The 22,251-nt window shown below is 39.2% G+C and overlaps 1 protein-coding gene across 3 annotated transcripts in view; it reads left to right on the top strand.

Annotated features, from left to right (window-relative positions):
• CRHR2 (corticotropin releasing hormone receptor 2) overlaps nucleotides 1-22,251 on the top strand; it is a 166,795-nt gene that overhangs the window by 127,654 nt on the left and 16,890 nt on the right. For all 3 annotated transcript variants that reach the window (XM_054059530.1, XM_054059531.1, XM_009558277.2), the window contains 3 exons: nucleotides 3,432-3,504; nucleotides 17,239-17,324; nucleotides 20,434-20,569. In XM_054059530.1, coding sequence (XP_053915505.1) covers nucleotides 3,432-3,504; nucleotides 17,239-17,324; nucleotides 20,434-20,569 — 295 coding nt within the window. The remainder of the gene's footprint in view (nucleotides 1-3,431; nucleotides 3,505-17,238; nucleotides 17,325-20,433; nucleotides 20,570-22,251) is intronic.

The raw sequence follows: 22,251 nt of genomic DNA, 5'->3' as shown, positions 1-22,251 counted from the left end.
GAATATACATTTGAACTGTAACTTAAGTTGTCTGGAGGTTAAACCGGAGTTCAAGTGACATAGCTCATCATAGTTTAAGAGCTCGAAATACCACGTAGGAAGAATAAGGAAATGCTTCAGCCAGCTTCCTAGATTTTTCATTTTTGTTCTTTCTAAAGACTATGTTCTGCACATTGAGGCAAATATCCTATCTGGGATTTAATGGTTCTTTAGCAAAATCAGACAACTCTGAAAAAGGCACTGTTAAGTCTCAATAAAGGAACACATAAATGATTAAGAGTTATTGTAGGCATTTCGTTGATGGACATTTGGTAATGGGAAGATCTAATTAACAATAATGATAAAACCAGTGGGGGTTTTTTGTTATGTAAAGAACTATCAGAGAACCATGATGAATATTAATCAGTGCTATTCCATAGAAGTGTGTTTACATATCTGAGCCTAATCAGAACTGTCTTCCTCAGTTGTACTCTTCAATAGTCAAGGAGTATTTGCTTATTCTTTCAGAGGTTAACAAGAAAAGAAAAAAAATAGAAAATGGCTTTTATTTCAACAGATGGAATTAAAATTCTGATGCACCAAATAATTTTCAGTGGTTTAGGTTTCTCTTCTTGATTTTAAAGAAATGTACAGTGCTGATTTTATTGCAGCAATAGTGGCTTATGTTGGATTTAAAGTAAGAGTAACAATGACAAGCAGAAAAGTTTGCACTATCTCAACTAAGGTCACAATTTGAGCAGTTAAACTGTAAACATGAAATATAGGCAGTCAAATGCAGGTATATGAATGACATTGACGTATCTGTCCTCTTACACTTTCTCACCTGATTTAATGGGCATACTAGAAATGTTTAGACTACAGTGTAACAGATTTAGTTTATGGCCTATAGAGATTAACCACATCCTAGAAAAGCTGGGTTTTTTTATTCTCCTTACTAATTCCTGAAACATCCAGCTCCCACGGACATGTCTGTGTTGTAGAAGTCTACCTTTGACCACAACCATGTTCCCTCAAAATGTGTGAAAGACTGTATATACACATCATGCTTCGTTCAGAGCAACCTTGGTCTAATACTGGGCTTCAGACATTAAATGTCAGCATTATGCTTTTCAGTATAGCCTTACAGTTAAGCAGTATTTAAATTCCAAAAAGCAGTGAGTAGCCTTTGCCCTGGAATCTCATTTGTGCTCTACCAACTCTGTTCCAAATTCTTTGCTGACTTTTTATAGCCCACTAGGTTCTGCCACATGCCTCAGCCTGTTTCTTATTAGTCCCTCTGCTAGAATTCCTCTACTAAAACAACCAGCTTCCCAGAAATTCCTCTTCTAACAGCTCTTGATTCTCTGCGTTTCAGGCAATATTTAACAGTTCTCCTAAAATGCCCTTCAAAAAATTCTTTCAAATGTAGGTCTTTCAAGTTCTGGAGAGTTGTTTTTCCTGCCTTGGCATATATTGTAATCCATTTTCCTTCATATCTTTCCATCTGTGTAACAACAAAACCTCACCAAAAAAAAGTTTCATTCATTTAAGGCTGCCATGGGGATTCTTCTTGGATGATAACTTGGCTGCAGGAAATAACTTATTCCAAGTCTTGCTCTCATCACCAGATTTTTGAAGATTAGTTGCAAAATTATCAATTTACGCTAATTTGCAGTCAGTGCACCAGGGACTAATGGACATGCTTTATAAAATAGTCAGAGCTGGTCTGTCATTCATTTGGAATTTTAAAGAGGTAGAAATTGAATCAAGGAATGGCAAACAGTTGTGTGATGCTGAGTTGTGTTCCTAGATATCTGCTGCATGTTTCAATATTTCTGTACATTCATTTCTGTAAGAACATTCTGCAATGGGCAAACAGCTCCTTCCGTTTTACCAAGAAATAGGTATTAGAGAAAGGCATGATTCAAAATCATTCCGTCCGAGCCATAGCTTTCCTTATATCAATTTATTTGCATTGAACTCATGAGGTTGTGTTTGACAGACTGCAACCTCCTTGAGGCAACAAATCTTATTTCTTGGATGCTTGTAAAATTGCAGATCTGCACCTGTCTCCATGGCCTCATTGACTCAGGATTTACCCTTGTTTTCAAGTCTCTAATGTTAGTAAGTTTATCTTTTAACACAAGGTGAACACGAGGAAGACATATTTTTTGCTCTGTACACTTTTTATGTGGTATCCACACAAAAGGGGAGAAAAAGTCTCAGACCTTTAAACTCCAAACCCAACTTCCTACGGCATCTGGAGCTCCAATGCCCTAAACCTTAAGGCATTATGGTAGCAGAATTGCATCTGCTTGGTGGAACCAGGATCCAGACCACGTGGCTGTATCTGTAATATTAAATTAGCTGGGACTGGAATAACTCCTGAGACTGGAGTCCAAATAGCATGGAATAGTTCACATCCCTATTATTAAAAAGTCTTGGCCTCCAAGTCAGGGTAGTTGCAGTTTGTAGACTACTGGGAATGTCCTCTGGCTCATGCTAGCTTCAAATTTCTTCCCCCGGAATAGTTCTGGTGTTGGTTATTGTTTGGCCTGGGCCAAAACTTCAACAAGGAAAATGGAATGGCATAAATGATTGAGTCCAAGCCTAAGCCTGTTTTTTTATTCCTTTACTGACATAAATATAACTGATTTATTACTGTCAGTTAAGAGTATGCAATGAATGTCCGTATGAGTCACTGTGAAATCATAGGCTTAGTCTGTTGTATAACATAGCAGCTAGAAAAAAATCACCTGTAATCAGTGGAAGTGATAGTCAAGTAAGCACTGTCACACAGGCTCTCTGCTACTTTGAGGTCCCGCTGTTCACTTGTAGTTTCGCTTAACTTGAGTTGATTTCCCTTTGGTGATGTTGGTACAGGTATTTGCTGGCTTCAGATGATGTCTCTGTAGTGTATGCTGGATTTGGTGGTCTCTGGCATGGTTCAAAGCCAATAAGATGAACTGCTTATTCATCCAGTACCTTATATACATGACAATTTCACACAGCTTAAGACATATTTGATGTAAGAAACAGTCCTTATATTATGGATTTTAAGTGTAGCTGGACATTGCAATAGATTACAGATTTTTTTTCTTTACAAAGAATACTTATTTCATCCCCTTTTCTGGCCCATCAGGACACATCTTCTGCATCCTCCTATAGCAGATTCTCACAGTTTTTGGAAATATTTACATAGGCAATAGCCAAAACCACACTGGAACTTGAATGGTCTAATGGGACAGGAAAAAGGGACTCACATCTGTGTGAAACAAAAAGTTGCTTTGTAGCAGAAAACTCAATCACTTGCCAATTATGTGCATGATTAAATAACTCAGGGAATAAGGAAATATCTCTCTATGGTGTCTGTGATATTATAATCTAAAAGGTAATTCCTTCTTATAAATTATTTTCTTTTCTTTTCTTTTTTTTTTTTTTTTTTGTTACAGATGCTGGTTTGGAAAAGAGCCAGGGAAATATATCGACTACATATATCAAGGGCCAGTGATTCTTGTTCTTCTGGTAAGTATATATCTGGGTGGGAGGACACTATCATCTCCTGTTGAGAGATAATTTGTTAAGCATCTGTGATGTTCCACATCTACTTTTGCTTAAAATAAAACATAAACAAGGTCAAGCATCTTCAGCTGTTCTCTGAAGTTGCCACTGTAGCTAATACTCGATCTGGTTTGGGCTGTTTCGTTGACCTTAGGCCATTCTTTCTTCCTCCCTCTAATGCCATTTTCCTGCCTTTGCACAGTGCTTTGAGATGTGGTAAGTAAAAATGTTCAGAAACAAAAGGTACATTTCAATATCTGCTCCTCCACTTGAGGCTCTTGAGAATCAGGACAATTCCATCAAGCACGTTGGTTAGAACAATGTAGTAATCACGGCAAGGAATTGCATCTCCTTGTACATCTACATCTTCTTCGTTCCCATCATTGCTGTGTATTTGTTTGTTAGATTTCCTGTTGTTAAATTTCCTTTTCAGTACCGCCTACAGTTAATAGGCTGTTTATCTGTTGACCCGGCACTCTGTCCTCTGTGCCAATGAACAGTAGGCAGAGGAAGAAGGAAGCTCATTCATAACCCATTTTGAACCTTAAACTAAAATGCAGTAATGCTTTTCCAGAAAATACTGGATGTGGATGGAAAAAGAACAATTAGACAGGACAGTACTGAAAGACACAAATCTACTCTTCCATTCCTTTGCACTAAAAGGCACCGAGGAAGAAGGCAGATATACTAACAGAGAATTCACAGGGCTCAGTGGGGTTCTCTCTCTTAGGGAACCAAGGTTCGGTATAGCTGTCCCTTACGCCACTCCAACAGCCATGGAGAATGTGCCAAGGCTCCAGAATAGGCAGCCACTGCCGGCTCTTTCAAGGCTAAGAAGCCTTGTGCTCTCACCTTGTCATCGCCATTCCTTTCAAGTGGTTTGGCACAAAAAAATAAAAGCTTCTGTGTTGCCTAGGAAGACAGAAACTGATCCGAGTTTTTCCTAATCTGAAATTGGGAGAGTTAATTTCTGTGTTAATTGTTAAGATGCAGCAAACAGATCATACTGTGTGTAGCCAAAAAGAGGAGGGGAGGAAAAGCAGGAGACTGATTTTACGTAAAAATTCTTTTCTCTATATTCTAAGGAGAGAAATACGATCAGTCTGATACACCCAAACAGCCTCATGGTAAATGGGCTCACTGACATAGAGATTAAGTCACAAATAAATCCTATTTAAACAACACAAGGTAGCAAGACTGCAATACTTGGAACATTTGGTTTCCTCATCATTGCCTAAAAGTGCGTGAATCTGTGAAGCCAACATAACCCCTTTAGTCAACAAGATCTGTAAAATATTTGGACAACATCTCTGGCAGATACCATAGATAGTTTAGAGTGATGAAAATAGTTCTTAAAGAACAGCACTTTACTTAAACACCCAAAAGAGATGCAAAAAAATGGAGGTACAGTTGGAGGCTGCCTCTTTATATATATATATATATATATATATATATATATTTGGAGGTGTTCAAGGCCAGATTGGGTGGGGCCTTGGGCAGCCTGGTCTGGTGGGATGTCCCTGCCTGTGGCAGAGGGGTTGGAACTAGATGATCTTTAAGGTCCCTTCCAACCCAAACTGTACTATGATACTATGATATAGGTCATTATAAATGCCTCCAATTTAGAGCAGCCCTGAGACCTCTCTAAACTAAGGCAATAACTATTTTGCCCTAAACTGACTATTAAGCCTTTCTCTATTGGCCTGCACTTGAGCTCTATTTAAAACACTAATGAGATAACAGTAATTGCCCTATGGTGTGGAAAGCAACTGTTCAGATTAGAGAAGTAACACAAGGGCTCCAAGCCCTTCCTTCCTTCTCCTTATGGTTCCTCCCACCAGGAAGTACTGCTGGCTGAGGAAAAGAACTCTCTGGAAGCACAGTCGAAAAGGCAAATCTGAAAATTCCTGCTACAATACACTCCTGATTGCTAAAATATCCCTCCCTCCCTCCCCTCCTTTTTTTAAACTGAAAGTTGCATCTTGAGTTTATAATTAAAATACACAACTCCTCAGTGGGCTAAAGCAACTTGACAAGCTCATTTTTTGATCCTTACGCAAATAAAACCAAATTGTATATAATGACTCAAGCATCACTTTTTGTTATTGGAGTTACTGACCCTTTCAAGGATTCCATGAGAAATGTTGGATTAAAAGCATTGAAGTTTGACGTCTGCCATGTACTCAGGGCAACGCAGTCAAACATCACCCCACTGATGTTTCAGTATGCCTCTCCCTTAACATAGATGAAGTGCTGCTTTCCTTTTCTTTCATCTTCCCACCAGTGAACAATGGTCACCAGAAATGGAAGACACAAAGATCTCAAAGTAGTACAACTCTGCGACCTCTTTCACTCACAGCTAATGAGTTGGATTTGAACTAATGAAGAACTGAAACATTCAAATGAAGTCCATGTTTTATGCAAGAACATACAGGACAATTCTGTGTTCTGCAGGAAAGACAGAGAGACATGAGTATTACCAGAAGAAATTAATATTATTTCCAAAAGGGCGCTCACACTAAAAGCTAAAACTCTAAAAACTCAGCCAAATTATAGTTTGTCTCTCATTGCGTCAGCCTGTGGCAGTTAAGATTGGTTTCATCTTGGTTAGTTAAGAGCCAATTGCCCTGTGTACAGCTCAGCTGAGTTGTGTCCGCTGGTTAGACAAAGGTAGCATCATTGTATGCTCTAGAGGCATCTTTATACCAGCCAGTGGCAATACGATTAGAGTGCTCTTGCTGATAAATATTCTTAGTTCCAGAGTGGTAATACCTGTTCCTAAAGATGCTAAGTCTCAAACATAGGATGCTTTTGTCTGCCAAAAATTATTTCCACTGGTTTTGATTTCTCATTTTCTTGCCTCTATGCATTGAACCACTGCAGCACAAAATAGTTTAACACCCAGAAGCAGGACACGCAGGAGTTTTGACCCTCACTGGGAAATGCAGATTGATCAAAAATAAAGCCCTTTGATCACGGTAGCTGTCTTCAAGTACCTCTTTAAACCACGTTATTCCCTGTTCTGTCTCGGGGTACAGAAACTTTAGACAATACAGCAGAGAGATTTGTTTGATTGCTTCCCTACTTGTCATTAGAAGAAACTTAACCATTGACTTGGGCTGAAAATGGGAAAACAATTTTAAAGACAATTTCAGAGACAATTTCAGAGGTAAAGGGAACTGAGTATAAATGCTGATCCAGAATATTGGGTGAGAAACCTGTATTTCTATTGACAGAAAATATGAGAGAGAAAATATAGGTAATCATCCTTCTTGTTTTATTCCTTAATGATTTTTGGCTTGAACATGTCCGTGAAGAGATCTAGCTATTTGGTACACTCAATGCTTTGAAATTCAATTTCTGATAGGACTAGAAAAATACGCTCTGTTAGGTATTTTCTCTTCAGATTAGTGGGTTTGTTTGGGTTTGGTTTTTCTTCTTTTTTTTTTTTTAATTCTGTTATCTTCCCTCAGAGTGGCATAACTAAGTTTTAATCATACAACCATCTCTGAAGGTAAAGAAGGGGCAAAGGGTTTGAATTAGATGCCAGGAACTGAGTTTCACCCAATTTTATTAAGAAAAATACATTTCTTATGTGTAATTTTAAATGTAATCCCTGTCAAAGAACTGGTGAACCATGGAAATTCAGCAAGAACAGAAGACGAACCTCAGAAAATAGGCACCAGAGGCAGTTAAATGAGCTGGTTTTTTTCTCTAGTAACTACTGTTGTAAACTGACCCTAGATATGAACTGCTCTGCAATATTTCTCAGAGCTAAAATTGTATTAAATTTTCAGGTTTTCGAAGAGGCAGCTCAAATACATAGTTTTTTTCAAACCTTACATTCAGCTTTAATAGATATTTTTTCTTGTGCTTGAGAACTGAACAGTTTTCTAACCTCTGCTTTTTGGATCATGTTGAAAATAATTCACCACATTTGATTAAATGCTGGCATAAATGGGTTTATGAGCTGATAGGAAGACCCGGAGCCCACTTCTGTCTCTGCCTTCATCAGCTATTTACTTTTGAACAACTTAGATTGCTGCTTCAGGCCTCAATTTCCCTAGCCATAAAGCAAGCTTAATGATACTTACCTCCCTTCTTAAAATGCTTTGAGATCCCTGTATGACAAGTGCTGTAGAAGAGTTAAGTGTCCTTAGGAAGATGTGCTCATCCTTATTGCAGGGTGGAATTTTGCTCTGGAAACTGTTGATAGGTGCACCAAAGTGGTCTGTATGATGTGCTAATCAGTAACGATGTAGTAGTTTGGTGGTGGTAATGTCAAAGCTTGCCTTGGTACTCAAGGTGTGACCATACAAATGGATTTTTATAGCAGCACTCTGTTTTCTGTTTAATTTCCTTTTTCTTTCTTAGTAATTCCATTGTTTGTTTCCTTTCTTGATTACCACTGGGGACTGAAGTGAACTTTTCAGGGAGCTAGCAAGTGTAATTCCGACATTGCTTTTGTGAATGAAAGCACCCAGCGTGCGTAACTCTTCACGTGAAGTTAGGGTTGCTTTACCTACCCATTGCGTTACCTTTCTATCATGTATTTTCAAGTCATGTTATTGCCTGTTCATTAGTATTGTGAGTCCCTGTACAGCTTTTATTTTTGCTGTCTTGAATTAGCTTAGTGTCATTAAAAATGTCAGCCTGCTCTTCCTTCCTTTTTATAGATCACTGAAGTCTCTATAAAACAGCACAGATTTATCAGAGGCTTCTCTCCACTGAGAAATCAGAATATATATGTGTGTTTATATATCCTATTTATATAAATATATAAATACATATATGCATACATACATATATATTTATATACATATATATACATATGTGTATATATAGCCATATCTATAGATATATCTCTGTACAAACATATATACATAAATATTTTATATATATAAACATATATATTCTTTTTTCCTACCCTTTCTTTCTTGTATTTCTAGCATGAAGCTCTTCTGTCCAAATCTATAACAGCCAAATTTCTATAGGAGCCTTTGTAGAAACAGATTCACGTTCCTTTCAGGAACCTGAGTAGACTATCAGCTGAATCTCCCTTGTCCCCATGCTGAATCTTTCAGAGGACTACACACAGCATGCCATTCTTCTTTTAATTTCTACAAATGCCTTTCTTTACAGTTTTTGCAAAGAATTTGTCCACCTTCATCTCAGCTTCAGATTATGGGATATAACATTATCCCATATATAGCATTCACTGGCCAATGTCCTAGAAGACCATACCACGGAGAAAGTTTCAATAAATATCTGAGGTTATTTAACATTCCAAAATCAAGAATGTGAAAAGAAATGTTAGTTTTTATAAGTACATCACAGAGGAGAGAGGAGTTACCTAACTGTAATAGTTTTATGGACAAAAAGGAAAATAATATTATGGACAAAAAGGAATTAATCATAAATGACCACTAACATATTTAAAATAAAATAGCTAGACTTCTGGCATTCTTGGAAGTAGGCTTCATTAACTGCCTTCCAATAGATGCAAGGGAATAGTAACAATTTATTTAATATTACCTACTTGTACAAAGGATGTTTCAATACAAATCTTTGCCATAACTACAGGACTTGACTCAATATTTCTTCCCATCCCGTGTCCTAATTTATCAGTGTAATGATACTGTACAGTATTCATGCATATTTTTTTCCTTGAAATGTGCTGTGCTATGCTTTTCGTGATTATCCTAATACCACATAGGTACTCACACTTCTGAAGAGCACAGTTGTCTTCCTGTTATATACACTTTTTCCCAACATGTCTTTAAAAGTGTTGGAGGTAGGGAAAATAGGTTTATTAAGCACCTTACATAGTATATATGGAATCTATTCCTTGCTGAAATTGTCCAATAAGATAAAATCTGTAGTGCATCTTAATCTTGATCTTCCCTGAATGTAGTGCTCTCACAAACATAGAATCATAGAATCATAGAATCGTTTGGGTTGGAAGGGACCTTAAAAATCATCTAGTTCCAACCCCTCTGCCATGGGCAGGGACACATCCCACTAGACCAGGCTGCCGAAGGCCTCAAATGTTGCAGTCCACATTGCTAAAGTTTCTTTCTTTTGATCTTCTAAAAGACGAAGTCATAAAGGTTCATTTGCTTGCCATTTACATATAGAAGCACCTATGCATAAATCTATATGCATTTCATTTTTGTTTTCACTGAAAAGCAACTCCTAACTCTGTACAAACATCTTCCTTGATGCTATAATTTCATTTGTGAATATTTTCTTAGGTTTTGCTGTCTGTCTTCACACTTCTGCTTCTACTTCTGCATTATTCTGTTCAGATACTGAGAATCTTTTGCATTAATATTGATATATCATTTTCATTTTCCTTTCTTTCTGTCTGACTGACTTACAGTGTTTTTTTATCAACCAATGGATTGCTGTTTGATTTAGTTTTCTCACTGTTTTTTTTTAGATTTCATTCTTTCTATAGATTCCCTGCTCTTCCACTGCCAACAAGGTTGTAGTTTGTGACCTGCAAACTGTTGACATCCCTGAGTACAAAAATATTTATCATCGTTTTCACTGTTTTCCAAGCATGTTGTCACAGCTACATATAGGATGACGATAACAGGCTAATTTGATTACAATCCATCCAGAATTGATCGCCAGTTCTGCCATCACTGCTATTATTGTTTTGCTTTTGTTTGTATTCTCTAACCGTGTAGTCAATAGTGTCAAACAAGATGTCCAATATCATGTACACTCCTACAACGTCTCTTTCTTCCTGCAATTTCTACTTCTGTTTGTAAGACATTCCACAGCCGATAAGAAACTATATGACTAGCAGCAATTGCCCAGAAAACTTTCTCTAAAATTAATCCTGTCTTACTCAGAATACTTTCCAGACAGAAAATCCCATTTCATCAGTGAATCAGTGGGCAGTTCATCTTTGGAGGAATACTCTCTCTTGAGTTCCATTGCAGTTTTTACTGTCACCACGCAGTAAATCGAACCTGCCCAGCTTGGAGAACTGCTAGGTGGACTATTCACAGCAGTATGCCTGTGTTTTAGGCTATCATGTCATCTCAGTCATTTTCAATGTGCTGGTGTGATGAACTGATTGTTAAGGGGCTTTTGCTCCCTCCAGGCTAGAACTCTCTGTGTGGCAATGTTATTTTTGCAAGGGTATGTGTTTACCGGTATTGCTACATTCAGTGTGTTCCTGGCTTGTCAGGTGAAATAACTGGAGAAAAGCCCTGTTGGGTCTCATGTGACTATAGACCCCATGGTAGTTGATTTGACTGGCGAGTGACCTGCAGTATGTTTCTTTAACAAAGCTTTTCAAAAATTAGATATTTCAGAAGAGATAGAAGGACTAGCACAGTAATAAGAGCATCACAGATGAGATTATAAATCAGAAAACAGGCTGTGGATGTGCTCATGCATGATGTCTCTAGTGGGGAAACAGTGTGATCCCAACTGGGACACGAGTTGTGTTTGGTCTTGGCTTTAGGTGACAGTGTTGGCAAAGGCAAGGGTCTGTGTGCTGATGTGCAACACAGACACTAAGTAAGGAAGGTGTCTGTTAATTTACCACTCTCTCTCTTCCCCAGTAAGAAATGATTCCATGCCATACAGTCTTCAGGATGTCTATAGTCCTGCTCTGCTTGCCTGAAGAGTTGGTCTTTCACTGCTGCTCTAGTGGGTCTGTTCCACGATCTCATTGATCATAGCCATCCACCATATTATGCCTCACTGTTCTTAATCACATCTCATTATTCCTGATCAGATTGTATTTTCCAGCACTTTGCTATATGCCAAAAGGAATTGTTGTGGTGCATATGACCTTTGAGAAGGAAACTTTAGTGATTAGAAGCCCTGTCTAAGAATCATGTCAGGACAATATGACAGAACAATTAAAATGAGGCATTAATAATCTGGCAAAGTATTCATTTCAGGTCAGGACAACAGTTAAAACAACTGCTAAAACAACAGCTCTAATGCCAATTTGAGTTACTTAATCTTGAGGTGAATTTTACCACATTACATAAGAATGCAAAGTCTAACTAGAAAAATATTTACATTTCCTAGGAGGGAACATTCTAGGAAGTGCAGAAGTACAAGTTTTCTGTGAAGCATAAAATAAGCAGCTCAGCAGAAATGAGCAAAATAAATAGTAGTTGTCCGTTAAATGCTCAAGAGAAGAAGAGCTTAAAAACTTCCCATTTAAACTCCTGAGCTTAAAGAAAACAGAAAAGAAGCCTCCACTATTCCATCTTTTGTGGATCTTGGAATGTTTTGGTTGTTTCATTTCACTAACAGAGATAAATTTCCTCTAAAATGGAGTTTGGTTTTTATGATGGAAAATTTTTATTACTGAAATATTTCACTGGAAAGTTTCTTTTGGTTCAAAAAAGCTTCTGAGTTTATAAGTTCATCGTTCAACTGATGAATACCAAAACAGGTGGTCCAAATGCTTTTTGGATCACTGGTTTATAATTCCATTTTGGGGCTCTGAATTTTTATCTCAGATTAGAAATGGAAACGCTAAACTTTCGAATCCATGGCAAAATATGAAAACTACTTTTTTTTCCCACCTGTAGTTGGAGAGAATCTTATTCCATCAATAATATTCTTAGAACATCATAAATAAAGAAAGCAAATAAGAAATAAGCTGTTTTATTCTGTCTTCAAGACTTCACCTTTGGATTCATTTTATCTGTCAATAAATATTAAGGGAGAAATCCTTAATTCTATTTTCCATTGGGAAGCAGGAAACATTAATGAACAGAAATGAATAAAAATATCAAGAGAAATTAAATAAAAAGGGATGAACTGCTTCTCATCATTACGTATCTTAAACATCCGTTCATCACTCTCCGTTTATGGAATTGATGTGTGGGTTTTGTTAGAGCTGTCCAGTTCTGAAATAAATTAATTTGTTGATACAAGAGCTCCAACAATAACAAGAAAATCCTTGACAAATAATTGTGTACTTTGCTATATACAGTACAGAAGCTTTTTTCTAGGAAAAGTCACTTTGCAGCAGTAAGATCTTCCTTCCTTTGAAACACTACTGTGTGTATATATCTCTCTATATAAAGAGGCTTCATCTTCTTTTCTTGTAAATAAGGATCAATCTGGTAGTCACTCTCCAGCTGAGAAAATAGCTCCATTTTCATTACAAACACTTCAGCTTTTGCAGACTATGTGCAGCAGCCAATTCACTGTTTGATTCCCAGATTGTGTCTTCTGTCATGAACAAACTCAAGTTATCATCCCTATGGGCTGTGGTATTATGCCCAGTGTGGCAGCGTGGACAAAAGGACAACAAAAATCCATCTGATTATGTGGAGAAAATTGATCTTCAGGTCAGACCTCTTTGAGTGCTGCTAAAATGTCCTGTTGAGCCAAATGTCTTTCTGAAGTGAAGGAGTGTTCTTTTGAAAGAAATCATTAAGAATGAGTGCACTGCTGTGTGTGTCTAGTAGGGAAATCCAGAAATAAATATTTTGATGTTATCACATTTGTATCTTTTGCCTTGGAAATTTTTGCTTGCTAAGCTTTGCCTTTGAGAGGTTCAAATCTTAAAGATCCCCCAGAGAAATTTGATAGAGACAAAAGGGAACCCTTGATGTTAGTTCTTCAAAACATTTTTTAAGCTTTCATATAATACAATGTCACAAATCCTCAGTAGATACAGCCACTTTCATTCAGCGGAAGCTCAGGTGGGATACCCCTGGACAATCTGAAGATAACTGGATGATTTGTGTGGGCAACTGTTTCAAGTCTAAGCACTATTTATCCAAAAGCACTCTTTTAAAATATGTCAAAGAAATGACTGTTGAAAAGTGCCTGTTCCTCTCCACTGAATATAAATAGAGAGTGGGATAACCAGCTGCCTAGAAGTAATCTGAAACAAAATTATGCCAATTCAACTTATCTCCTTATGCTTTTACTCTTCTTATCCTCGCTGTGTGATGGAATCATTTTGTAGGCAAGGTCAAGACACTTCACTTTTCACTCTTTTGTAGCTAAACTAGAATGGGGGAAGAATTAGTTACTCTTGAACACTATTTCCTGAAGAAGCCTGTGGGATGAAGCCATTAGCAGGAGCTTTGTGTATAATAAACCAAAGGCTGCACTCGTGTCCTCTCCTGATGCAGCAGTAGCTGTGGAAAGTAGCCCTGTGAGAAAGTACAAAACCAAGTCTTGAAAGAGCTGCATACATTATTCATAGATTCTAAAGCCAGAAGATGTCAATGATTTTTCTAACCTTTATTTATGCATATAAAAGGCCATAGGGTTCTCCTGACTTGATGATCTTCTTTGCGTCCCAGCCACTATCTCTTGGTCTAATATGACTCATTTTTCAATTAATTTCCAGCCAGCCTAGGTACTCTATTTCCCTCTGTCCAATTTACCAGCCTGTTTGAAAAAAACAAGATTCTGTTTTGCAGGGAAAGGCAGACTGAATTTTGATGTTACTTTTCTCTACCCTCCTTCTGTTGGAGCAGGTTTCTCTTTGCTTTTCAGGCAAATTATTTTCTTTTTGATTTTTTGTCTCTCCTCCCCAAGATCTGCTAGTGTGTATTACTCATTTGGGTGTTGTAAAGATAAAACCAAGAGGAAATTGAGTTAATGGATTACACCCATTGAGGGAAGAAAATCTCACCGAGACACAGAGAGCAGTCTGTAATGCCCATCTCAAAAAGTCCTTGGAGTTGCCTGTTGCTGAAAGCTAAGACTCTGTACTTGAACGGTGTCACTGAGTATTTATCCTCACACTCTTTACAGATCATGGTGATCAGATGACTCAGTGTCATTTTTGGCACTTGTCCTTAAGTGACTATGAGGGCTTTGACAGACATTTTAAATGCATGAATTAAGTGTTAGCAAAGTATAATTGTATGAGTATATGTCAGATGTGGGGTTCAGACCAGTTTAAACTTGGAAGCCTCCATAAAAATCCAGAGGAGTTTGGATCCAGGTTTTCCTGATGTCCAGCCTGAACCTTCTCTGGCAGAGCTTGAGGCCATTCCCCCTTGTCCTGTCCCCTGTCACTTGGGAGAAGAGCCCAGCACCCTCCTCTCCACAACCTCCTTTCAGGTAGTTGTAGAGAGCAGTAAGGTCTCCCCTCAGCCTCCTCTTCTCCAGGCTAAACAACCCCAGCTCTCTCAGCCACTCCTCATAAGACTTGTTCTCCAGCTTCTCCCCTCACCAGCTTCGTTGCTCTTCTCTGGACACGCTCCAAAGCCTCAACATCCCTCTTGTGGTGAGGGGCCCAGAACTCAAGTACTCAAGGTGCGGTCTCACCAGTGCTGAGTACAGAGGGAGAGTAACTTCCCTGGACGTGCTGGCCATGCCATTTCTGATACAAGCCAAGATGCCATTGGCCTTCTTGGCCACCTGGGCACACTGCTGGCTCATGTTCAGTTGGCTGTCAACCAACACCCCGAGGTCCTTCTCCTCCAGGCAGCTTTCCAGCCAGACTTCTAGTCTGTAGCACTGCATAGGGTTGTTATGCCTCAGTGCATTTGGCCTTGTTAAACGTCATGCCATTGGTCTCGGCCCAGCGGTCCAGCCTGTTCAGATCCCTTTGCAGAGCCTCCCTACCCTCCAGCAGATTCACGCTTCCACCCAGCTTAATGTTGTCTGCAAACTTGCTAAAGGTGCACTCAATGCCTTCATCCAGGTCATTGATAAAGACATTGAACAGGGCTGGACCCAGTACCGAGCCCTGGGGAACCCCACTTGTAACCGGCCTCCAGCTGGAGTTAACTCCATTGACCACCACTCTCTGGGCCCGGCCATCCAACCAGTTTTCAACCCAGGAGAGTATGCGCCTGTCCAGGCCAGAGGCTGACAGTTCCTGAAGCAGGATGCTTTGGATGTCCTTAGCAGGCATTCCTCTGATACAGGGGCACCTTGTTAAAACTGAACATCGATGTATCTGCCCTCCAGTTGCTGCTGTAGAGAGCTGTGGTCTCTAACCAGCCCCGTGTCACATGTACCAGAGCCACTCAGGCCTTTGCTAGGCAAGAGCTCCTCAGATGGTACTGTTGTCTGCGTTTGGGTAGCTGAATTGTCTCTCTAAATGTGGCCTCCATTGGGATGCTCAGCTTTTGGTAGTACCCAGCACACTGTGAGATTCAACTGAGACAACCACTATTAATGCTACCAACCAGATGAACGAGCCAGCAGTCAAACGTACATGAAAATCTAGGTGAGAAGTATTAATACATCCTTTCTGTGTGTCGTCATTGTTTCTTTCTGCAACCCTTGGATGGGTGAGATTTGGGCAAGGAGTGCAAGAATGAAAATAAGATTATTCCCAGTGAAGTAACTCCCAAATTTTTCTGTTAGCAATTCTCTTTCTGGATTGATGAATCACACTTCTGCAATTTGATTTCAGAGACGATCAAAATCCCTAATTTTTCTGATGCAGCTTCCAGCAATTTGAATTTCCAGTTCCCTGCTGTCACATCAAAGTAGTACTCACGAAACTTGAAATGCTTTCTCCAGTCCAGTTCATCATGTTAATTCCATGTGATTAGTCATGTGGAACTTGCCCTTGCCTAAGAGTCTGTAACTCTATCTGGCACCTTCCATTATAAACACAATATTTTGGGCCCCAATTTTGGGCTGCTGCCTTTTTTGTATTCTCAATAGAAGTAACCAAAAAAATGGTTCTGAGCTGATGAAGAACCTCAAGATTTGTTTATCAGAGTTTCAGAGGCAGAAGTTTTCCTTTTGTGGGTGAGAGACACACACACACACCAGTAGACACTGCCTGAACTTTTCTCTTTCTGTTATTGAGGAATGGTGCAATCACCAACATGAGGAGTTTAAGATTAGAGTCAAACCAGTCATACAGAGCAGTTTTTCTCTCCGATAAATAGAGAACTAGTTGACTTCAAGTTCTTAAGTATGACAAAGACAACTCTAGCAAGAACAAGTGTGCAAACTGCACTGGTTTATTTATTTCTTGTGCTCCCCAAGGCCCTGCTCTGCTAAGAATATAATTGCAAAACATGTCACATGTTGACTCCTAGAGCAGCAGTTTTTTATCTTACATAAAAGGTGTTTAATGTATTTCCCAACACCACCGGGATCTATTCAGGTGCTTATTGCACCATTTGTTATAAACCATGTTGCAGTAGCCACAAGGAATGATATAACGGATGCCGAGATAATGTAATCATTAAAATTTAGCGCATTTGCACAGGGAAAAAAAAAACCCACATTTTGAGAACACCTTTAAATTGGCAGCTCTGCTACAGTGTTCATAAATAGTTGGAAGTCAGTCGCAGAATTATTCCATTCATAGACTGTGAAATGTCAGGAGCTCTGAGACTCTGGAAATGTGTGTGAGATAAATATCTTCTCACAAGCTTAGGTTGTGACCTCAGCAATCCTGAGATAACAGTTGTGTACTTCTGACACTGTACAACACTGACAATTTTTAGCAGATCAGTATGTTGTAAGCTACTCTACTTTATACGTTAAAAGCAAATGCAAAACTTGCTCCAAGGTGCCAAGTCCCTCTGCTGATCACAGTCTAAAAATCAGAATCTTCAGATTTTTTTTTTCCATTCCTGTTTACACTGAAAGGAAACTTAGGTAAGAATCTCACAAGTAGCAAAATGAATCTTTTAAGGTATATCACATTCTTTAAGCCACTGTTTGACTCACTGGTCTTATTTTTTCCTCTCTCTTCTTTTACAGATAAATTTTGTATTTCTATTTAATATAGTTAGGATTTTAATGACAAAGTTGAGAGCTTCAACCACTTCAGAAACAATACAGTACAGGTAAGTCAGCTGATGCTACTTGCTGTTTGTGATGTTAACAAAGAACTACCTTGCCTGCCCTGTCCTTGTCTCATCTTTGTCTTTCCAGATGCCACTGTTGATCTCAAGTAGTGTCTTTCCAGCTCCTCAAAAATAAGTACATAGTATTAGTACATCGTATGTACTTATAAGTACATTTTTGCAAGCTATCCATAAAAGCATGCCTGCATGTTTTTCTATCCACTCCATTTCAACGTCTAAACAATGCAAACAGCATAGGCTTATAAGCACAGAGACACACGTACAGCCACAGCCCCAGCCTCTTTACCTCCTTCAGGCTCGTGCATGCCCCAACACACACATGAAATTTCCTCCCTCCAATGAAATCTGAAGGATTTTATTTCAAGTGAAGATAGTAACTTGAGCAATTTCTATATGTACACAAGCATACATGTTTTAGTATATAAATATATCACAGTATATCATATTATGATATATCATAAATATATCATATTCCTTTCACTGATGACTAGACCATTTGTTCGATTAGATCTTAAGAATCAGTGAGAAAGTGTTCAGTCCCTACTGGGTTGCTTCTTTGTCCCAGTCTGTAGCTTGTAGATACAGAACAATACAATATCAAGACTCCCCAACAAATCATGTGTATATGCATATCAATATCCTTGTTCATACTAATATCTTAGCAGAGCCAGAAGTAAAAGAGGAACAGACTCTCAGCCAAAACATTCATATATCTATAATCAATGACATTGTCATTACTGATGATTATTGTGCACGTAAAGGTGTTTAGAGTGGGGTTTACTCTTCTTTTTAAAGTGTAGGATATGGGAATGAAGGGTGATTGGGCCCCCTCCCATCAGCTGACACCAGCATTAGTGTAACCACTCAATGTTTTGTGTCAGGAACTGATCTTTAACTAATCACTACCCTTATATTGGGTGGCTTCTCAGGTGGATTGGTTTCCAGAGCTGCCAGGATGCGCAACCTCACAAGCACTAGTATGGCAGAAAGAAGAACTGAGGAATGTTTAGCCCAGGGCAGCAGAAGGCAGGTGACCTGGCCCCTTCTGGCAGTAGTGTGGACCTAGATCAGCCTAAATAGTCCAAAAGCAAATTCTTGGAGATCAGGAGATTCTGAGTACCTTTTCCTGTATTATTATTCTTATTATTATTTGCTGTGTCTTGCAAGATGGGCTGGAGTTTTGGAGTATTTATGGACAAACAGGTCCTCACATTGGGAAATAGCACAGGTTTTGTGGAGTAAGACTGGTCAAAATCATCTAAATCATTTCTAGATAAAATCTCAGTGTATCAAGCTGAGGCTTGAATCCTGATGTCCTCAAATCAACCTGCTTTTGACTTTAGAGGCACTTCTGATGCAGTAATGGATTTTTATTGTTTTACGTGTTTCGTCCCTTGTACTCCTATCTGGAGTTTGGGGACAAATGTGAAGTTAATGCACATTTTCTTGTTCAGACTTCTCTGCATTTTTCCTGAGAAATGAAGGAAAAAATATCCCCTTTTCATCCTCAATCCCCATGCCATAAAACTAGCAAGAAAAAACCCTGATTAAATCTCAGTACATTTTTCTCCCTGCCACAGTTTGCAAGGAGGGTTAGAAATATTAGAGGGAATCTTCCTTTTCACAGCCTAAATAAAGAAACCCTTATAATTTCAGGAAATCCTGAGGTAAGTCTTGCTGCTATAAAGCTGAGTAGTCCTAATATTTGTTCAGCAAGTATTAAATGATGTGACAGCTACTTTGTTAAGACTGTTACTCTGTCCTGACATTGGCAGTGTTTTTTTGTTTTCTCCCCTGCCTGTCTACCTGCTTGTCTTTATCTGCTTGTTAGGGCATTATACAGAGATTTAAACAGACTTAGCAAACTCGCAGTCTTCTGTATTTGTACTGTGCCTAACAATGCAGTGCTGTTCTGCAACTGACACCCCAAGATGCTATTATAGCACCAGTAACAAAGATTAACCCCTAATAATTCTCTTAATAATCACTTATGCTTCATTGTTCACTATCTGCTTAATTTTTATTTGTTAGAAAGCCATAAGCAATTGTGTTGGGTGTGCGGGTGTTGCAGAAAGAGTGAACATTTATGCTCCAGACAGAATCAGAAGATGGGGATAGAGCAGGTCTCATGGGCATCGCATTCCCGTTAGATTGTGCACTTATTACATCATTCTGAGGTGCAAGAAATCGCCCACTGAGCCATCAGAGACTCTCGAAGCTTCAACCTAATGCAAGCCTCATTGCTAGGACAGAAACTGTCTGGAGGAAGAAGAGAGAGAAAGGGAGGGTTATAAAAAAGGTTCCCATTTGTCCCTTGGAGTTCGGTGTGTGGGGGCAAACAGCAGGATTCAAAGACAAGGGCTTTCCCAAGTTGGACCCCTCTCCAACTGGTCAGACACTCCTCAAAAAGCGTTAACTAGTGAACTTACCCGTTGCTTCACAGCTCCAAGTGGAAGCTGTCACTCTTTGCATGCTCCTCTGCTAAACTCTGTTCAGCCTTTTGGACAAGAGATCAGACTCCCTCTTAAATATCCTTCCTGGAGCTCTAGGAAACTTGTGTTCCTCATTGCCTGAGGGCCCTAGAAGCCTGCATCTTGGGTTACGCAATAAAGTGATCGTGAAACTTGGGACTATTCCTGTGCAGGCAGGCCGAGAAATGTCTGAATCTTGTATGTCCTCATGAAAAAAAGCTCAGATTACTTGGCTGCTGTGCAGACACAGGTTTCCACTGCTACCCTCAGCAAAGGCTCTAGCAGTGTGTCTTGAGAGATGGAGGTACTCCCAGGGAGTACTTTATTTCCTGTCTCCAGTCACCTGTGTTAGATACTGGATAGGAGTTGATATATGGATTTCTTTCTCAAAATTCTTCTTTCCTCCAGTGACTGTACATATTGGACAGCCCTGAGCAGACATGTCTTAGGCTGCCCTTTTGTTTTCCTCTCAGTTACTCCGTCTGACATGTGTAGGTGCTGAACTGTCTTATGGTAGCACTAGAGGAGTGATTTGTTTGGATTGGGTCATTTTAAAGTGGCTCAGCTATCACAACTGTATTTTTGTGTGCTCACTTGCTTTCTGTTTCCTCCCACAGGAAGGCAGTCAAGGCAACATTAGTTCTTCTGCCTTTGCTAGGCATCACCTATATGCTTTTCTTTGTCAACCCTGGTGAAGATGACATTTCCCAGATTGTCTTCATCTATTTTAATTCCTTCCTGCAGTCTTTTCAGGTAAGAAAAAAATTTACAGCTAATATCAGCTATTGCAGAAAGGATCCTAAGAGCTTTTCATTCATGGAACGTAAGGCAATTAAGTTCATGGTAGAAATAATAGTTGAAAAGAGCTCAGCTTTGTTCATGCTTATATGATATAGAGTGGATATCTCCTCTCTGGTATGTACCAGAGGGATTAATCTCCCTTAACATTAGCACTCTGTTCAGTCTATAGCTATAGCTCCTTGCCTGAGCTTCATCTAAAGTCAATGGAGAGGATGATGTTTCGTCTTTCACTGCCTGAGAGAGGATGATGAATCACCCTCCCAAGGTACTTCTCCACAAAGCACAAGTGAGCTGAGATTTAGGCTGGATATTGCTAAAGCAAAGGGAAACAACTCCTACCTGTTAGGCTCCCTTGATTAAGACATGAGCTATATTCTCCAGCCTCTCACTGCAGCTCTCCTGCAATGGAATATTCACTAAGACACAACAACTGCCTGAGAATAATACCTCCTCCTTCACCTGAATTGAAGAGGAGTTCTGCCAGGATGTAAGAGGGAGGGGAACCTGAGTAATTGCCCCAGCTTTCTGGATTTGGAACAAACCCAAAAGAGACTGAAGATCTCGAAGGTTGTCTAGCCACATAATTCTGCTTAGGAGTGTCCTACTGCTTTATCTCTGCTTAAAGACCTTCTTGAACTGGGGTGGAACTTGGTTTGACATTGATGTTTTTCTTCTGATACCTGCAGGAGCAAGCATTCTTTTACTCAATATTCAAGGCTATTCAATACCAATACACAGCACAGAAACGGTCAAGCCATATCTAGGGTTATGGATTACAAAAATTTTGAGCTTTGTGTTACTATTTTTACTGATTCCATGTTTAGCTTTGAAACACAGTGCATCCCAATAGACATCAAAACTGCATATCGAAAAAGAAAAATTATCCTTGTAATCTATGAAGAAAGGAACTTCAGCCTTTACCAATGAATCAATCCATTCCCTAAAAATTTCCATTCCCTAAAAGTAATTATATTTTTGTTTATCTGCTGATGCTCAGGGTCTCCAAAACTGCTACACTGCTTATTTTATTTAGTGTTATGAAGAAATATATAAGAAAGTACAAGGAATCTCTCCTTTATGGTGACAATAATTATAGTCCATTGCTGAAAGCAAAAAGGGGTAAGACTGTGCTCACAGGTTTAGAGATCAAAGTGTCATCATGTTGTCACCTAAGCTTCCATTATCATCATTACAGTCTTTGCAGTCATTACAGGGCTCTAGTCACTGCTGTCAATAGAGTCTACAGAGCAATCCAGCTCAGGTGAACATAATCAACCTGATGATAGACTTGTCCACACAAAATTATCTAAGGCTATTTGACACATTATTCTAAGGCCATTTGTAGTGCCTGAGACATCCACGTATGGCTGACAGGCATGACGCAGCACCTGTGAGGGGTCTGTGCCATTCTGGGGAGCAGCTGGAAGCTGTAGATAAGCTTTAGCAGAGCTGAAGTGGCAATTCCTTCTATCAGTGGAAGGGCTGTCTAGATTCTAGCTCTTACATCTCACCTGTTTGCTGTAAGACACTTAATATTTTCTCACAAAGTTGCAGGGTAAAGATTTCATCTTCCTGGAAGTGGATGATCTCAACAAGATTGTGGTTTTGCTCAGGCTTATACTAGGACAAAGCTC

Source organism: Cuculus canorus, chromosome 2 (assembly GCF_017976375.1).
Source record: "Cuculus canorus isolate bCucCan1 chromosome 2, bCucCan1.pri, whole genome shotgun sequence".
NCBI lineage: Eukaryota > Metazoa > Chordata > Aves > Cuculiformes > Cuculidae > Cuculus > Cuculus canorus.
This window is presented reverse-complemented; position numbering and strand designations above follow the sequence as displayed.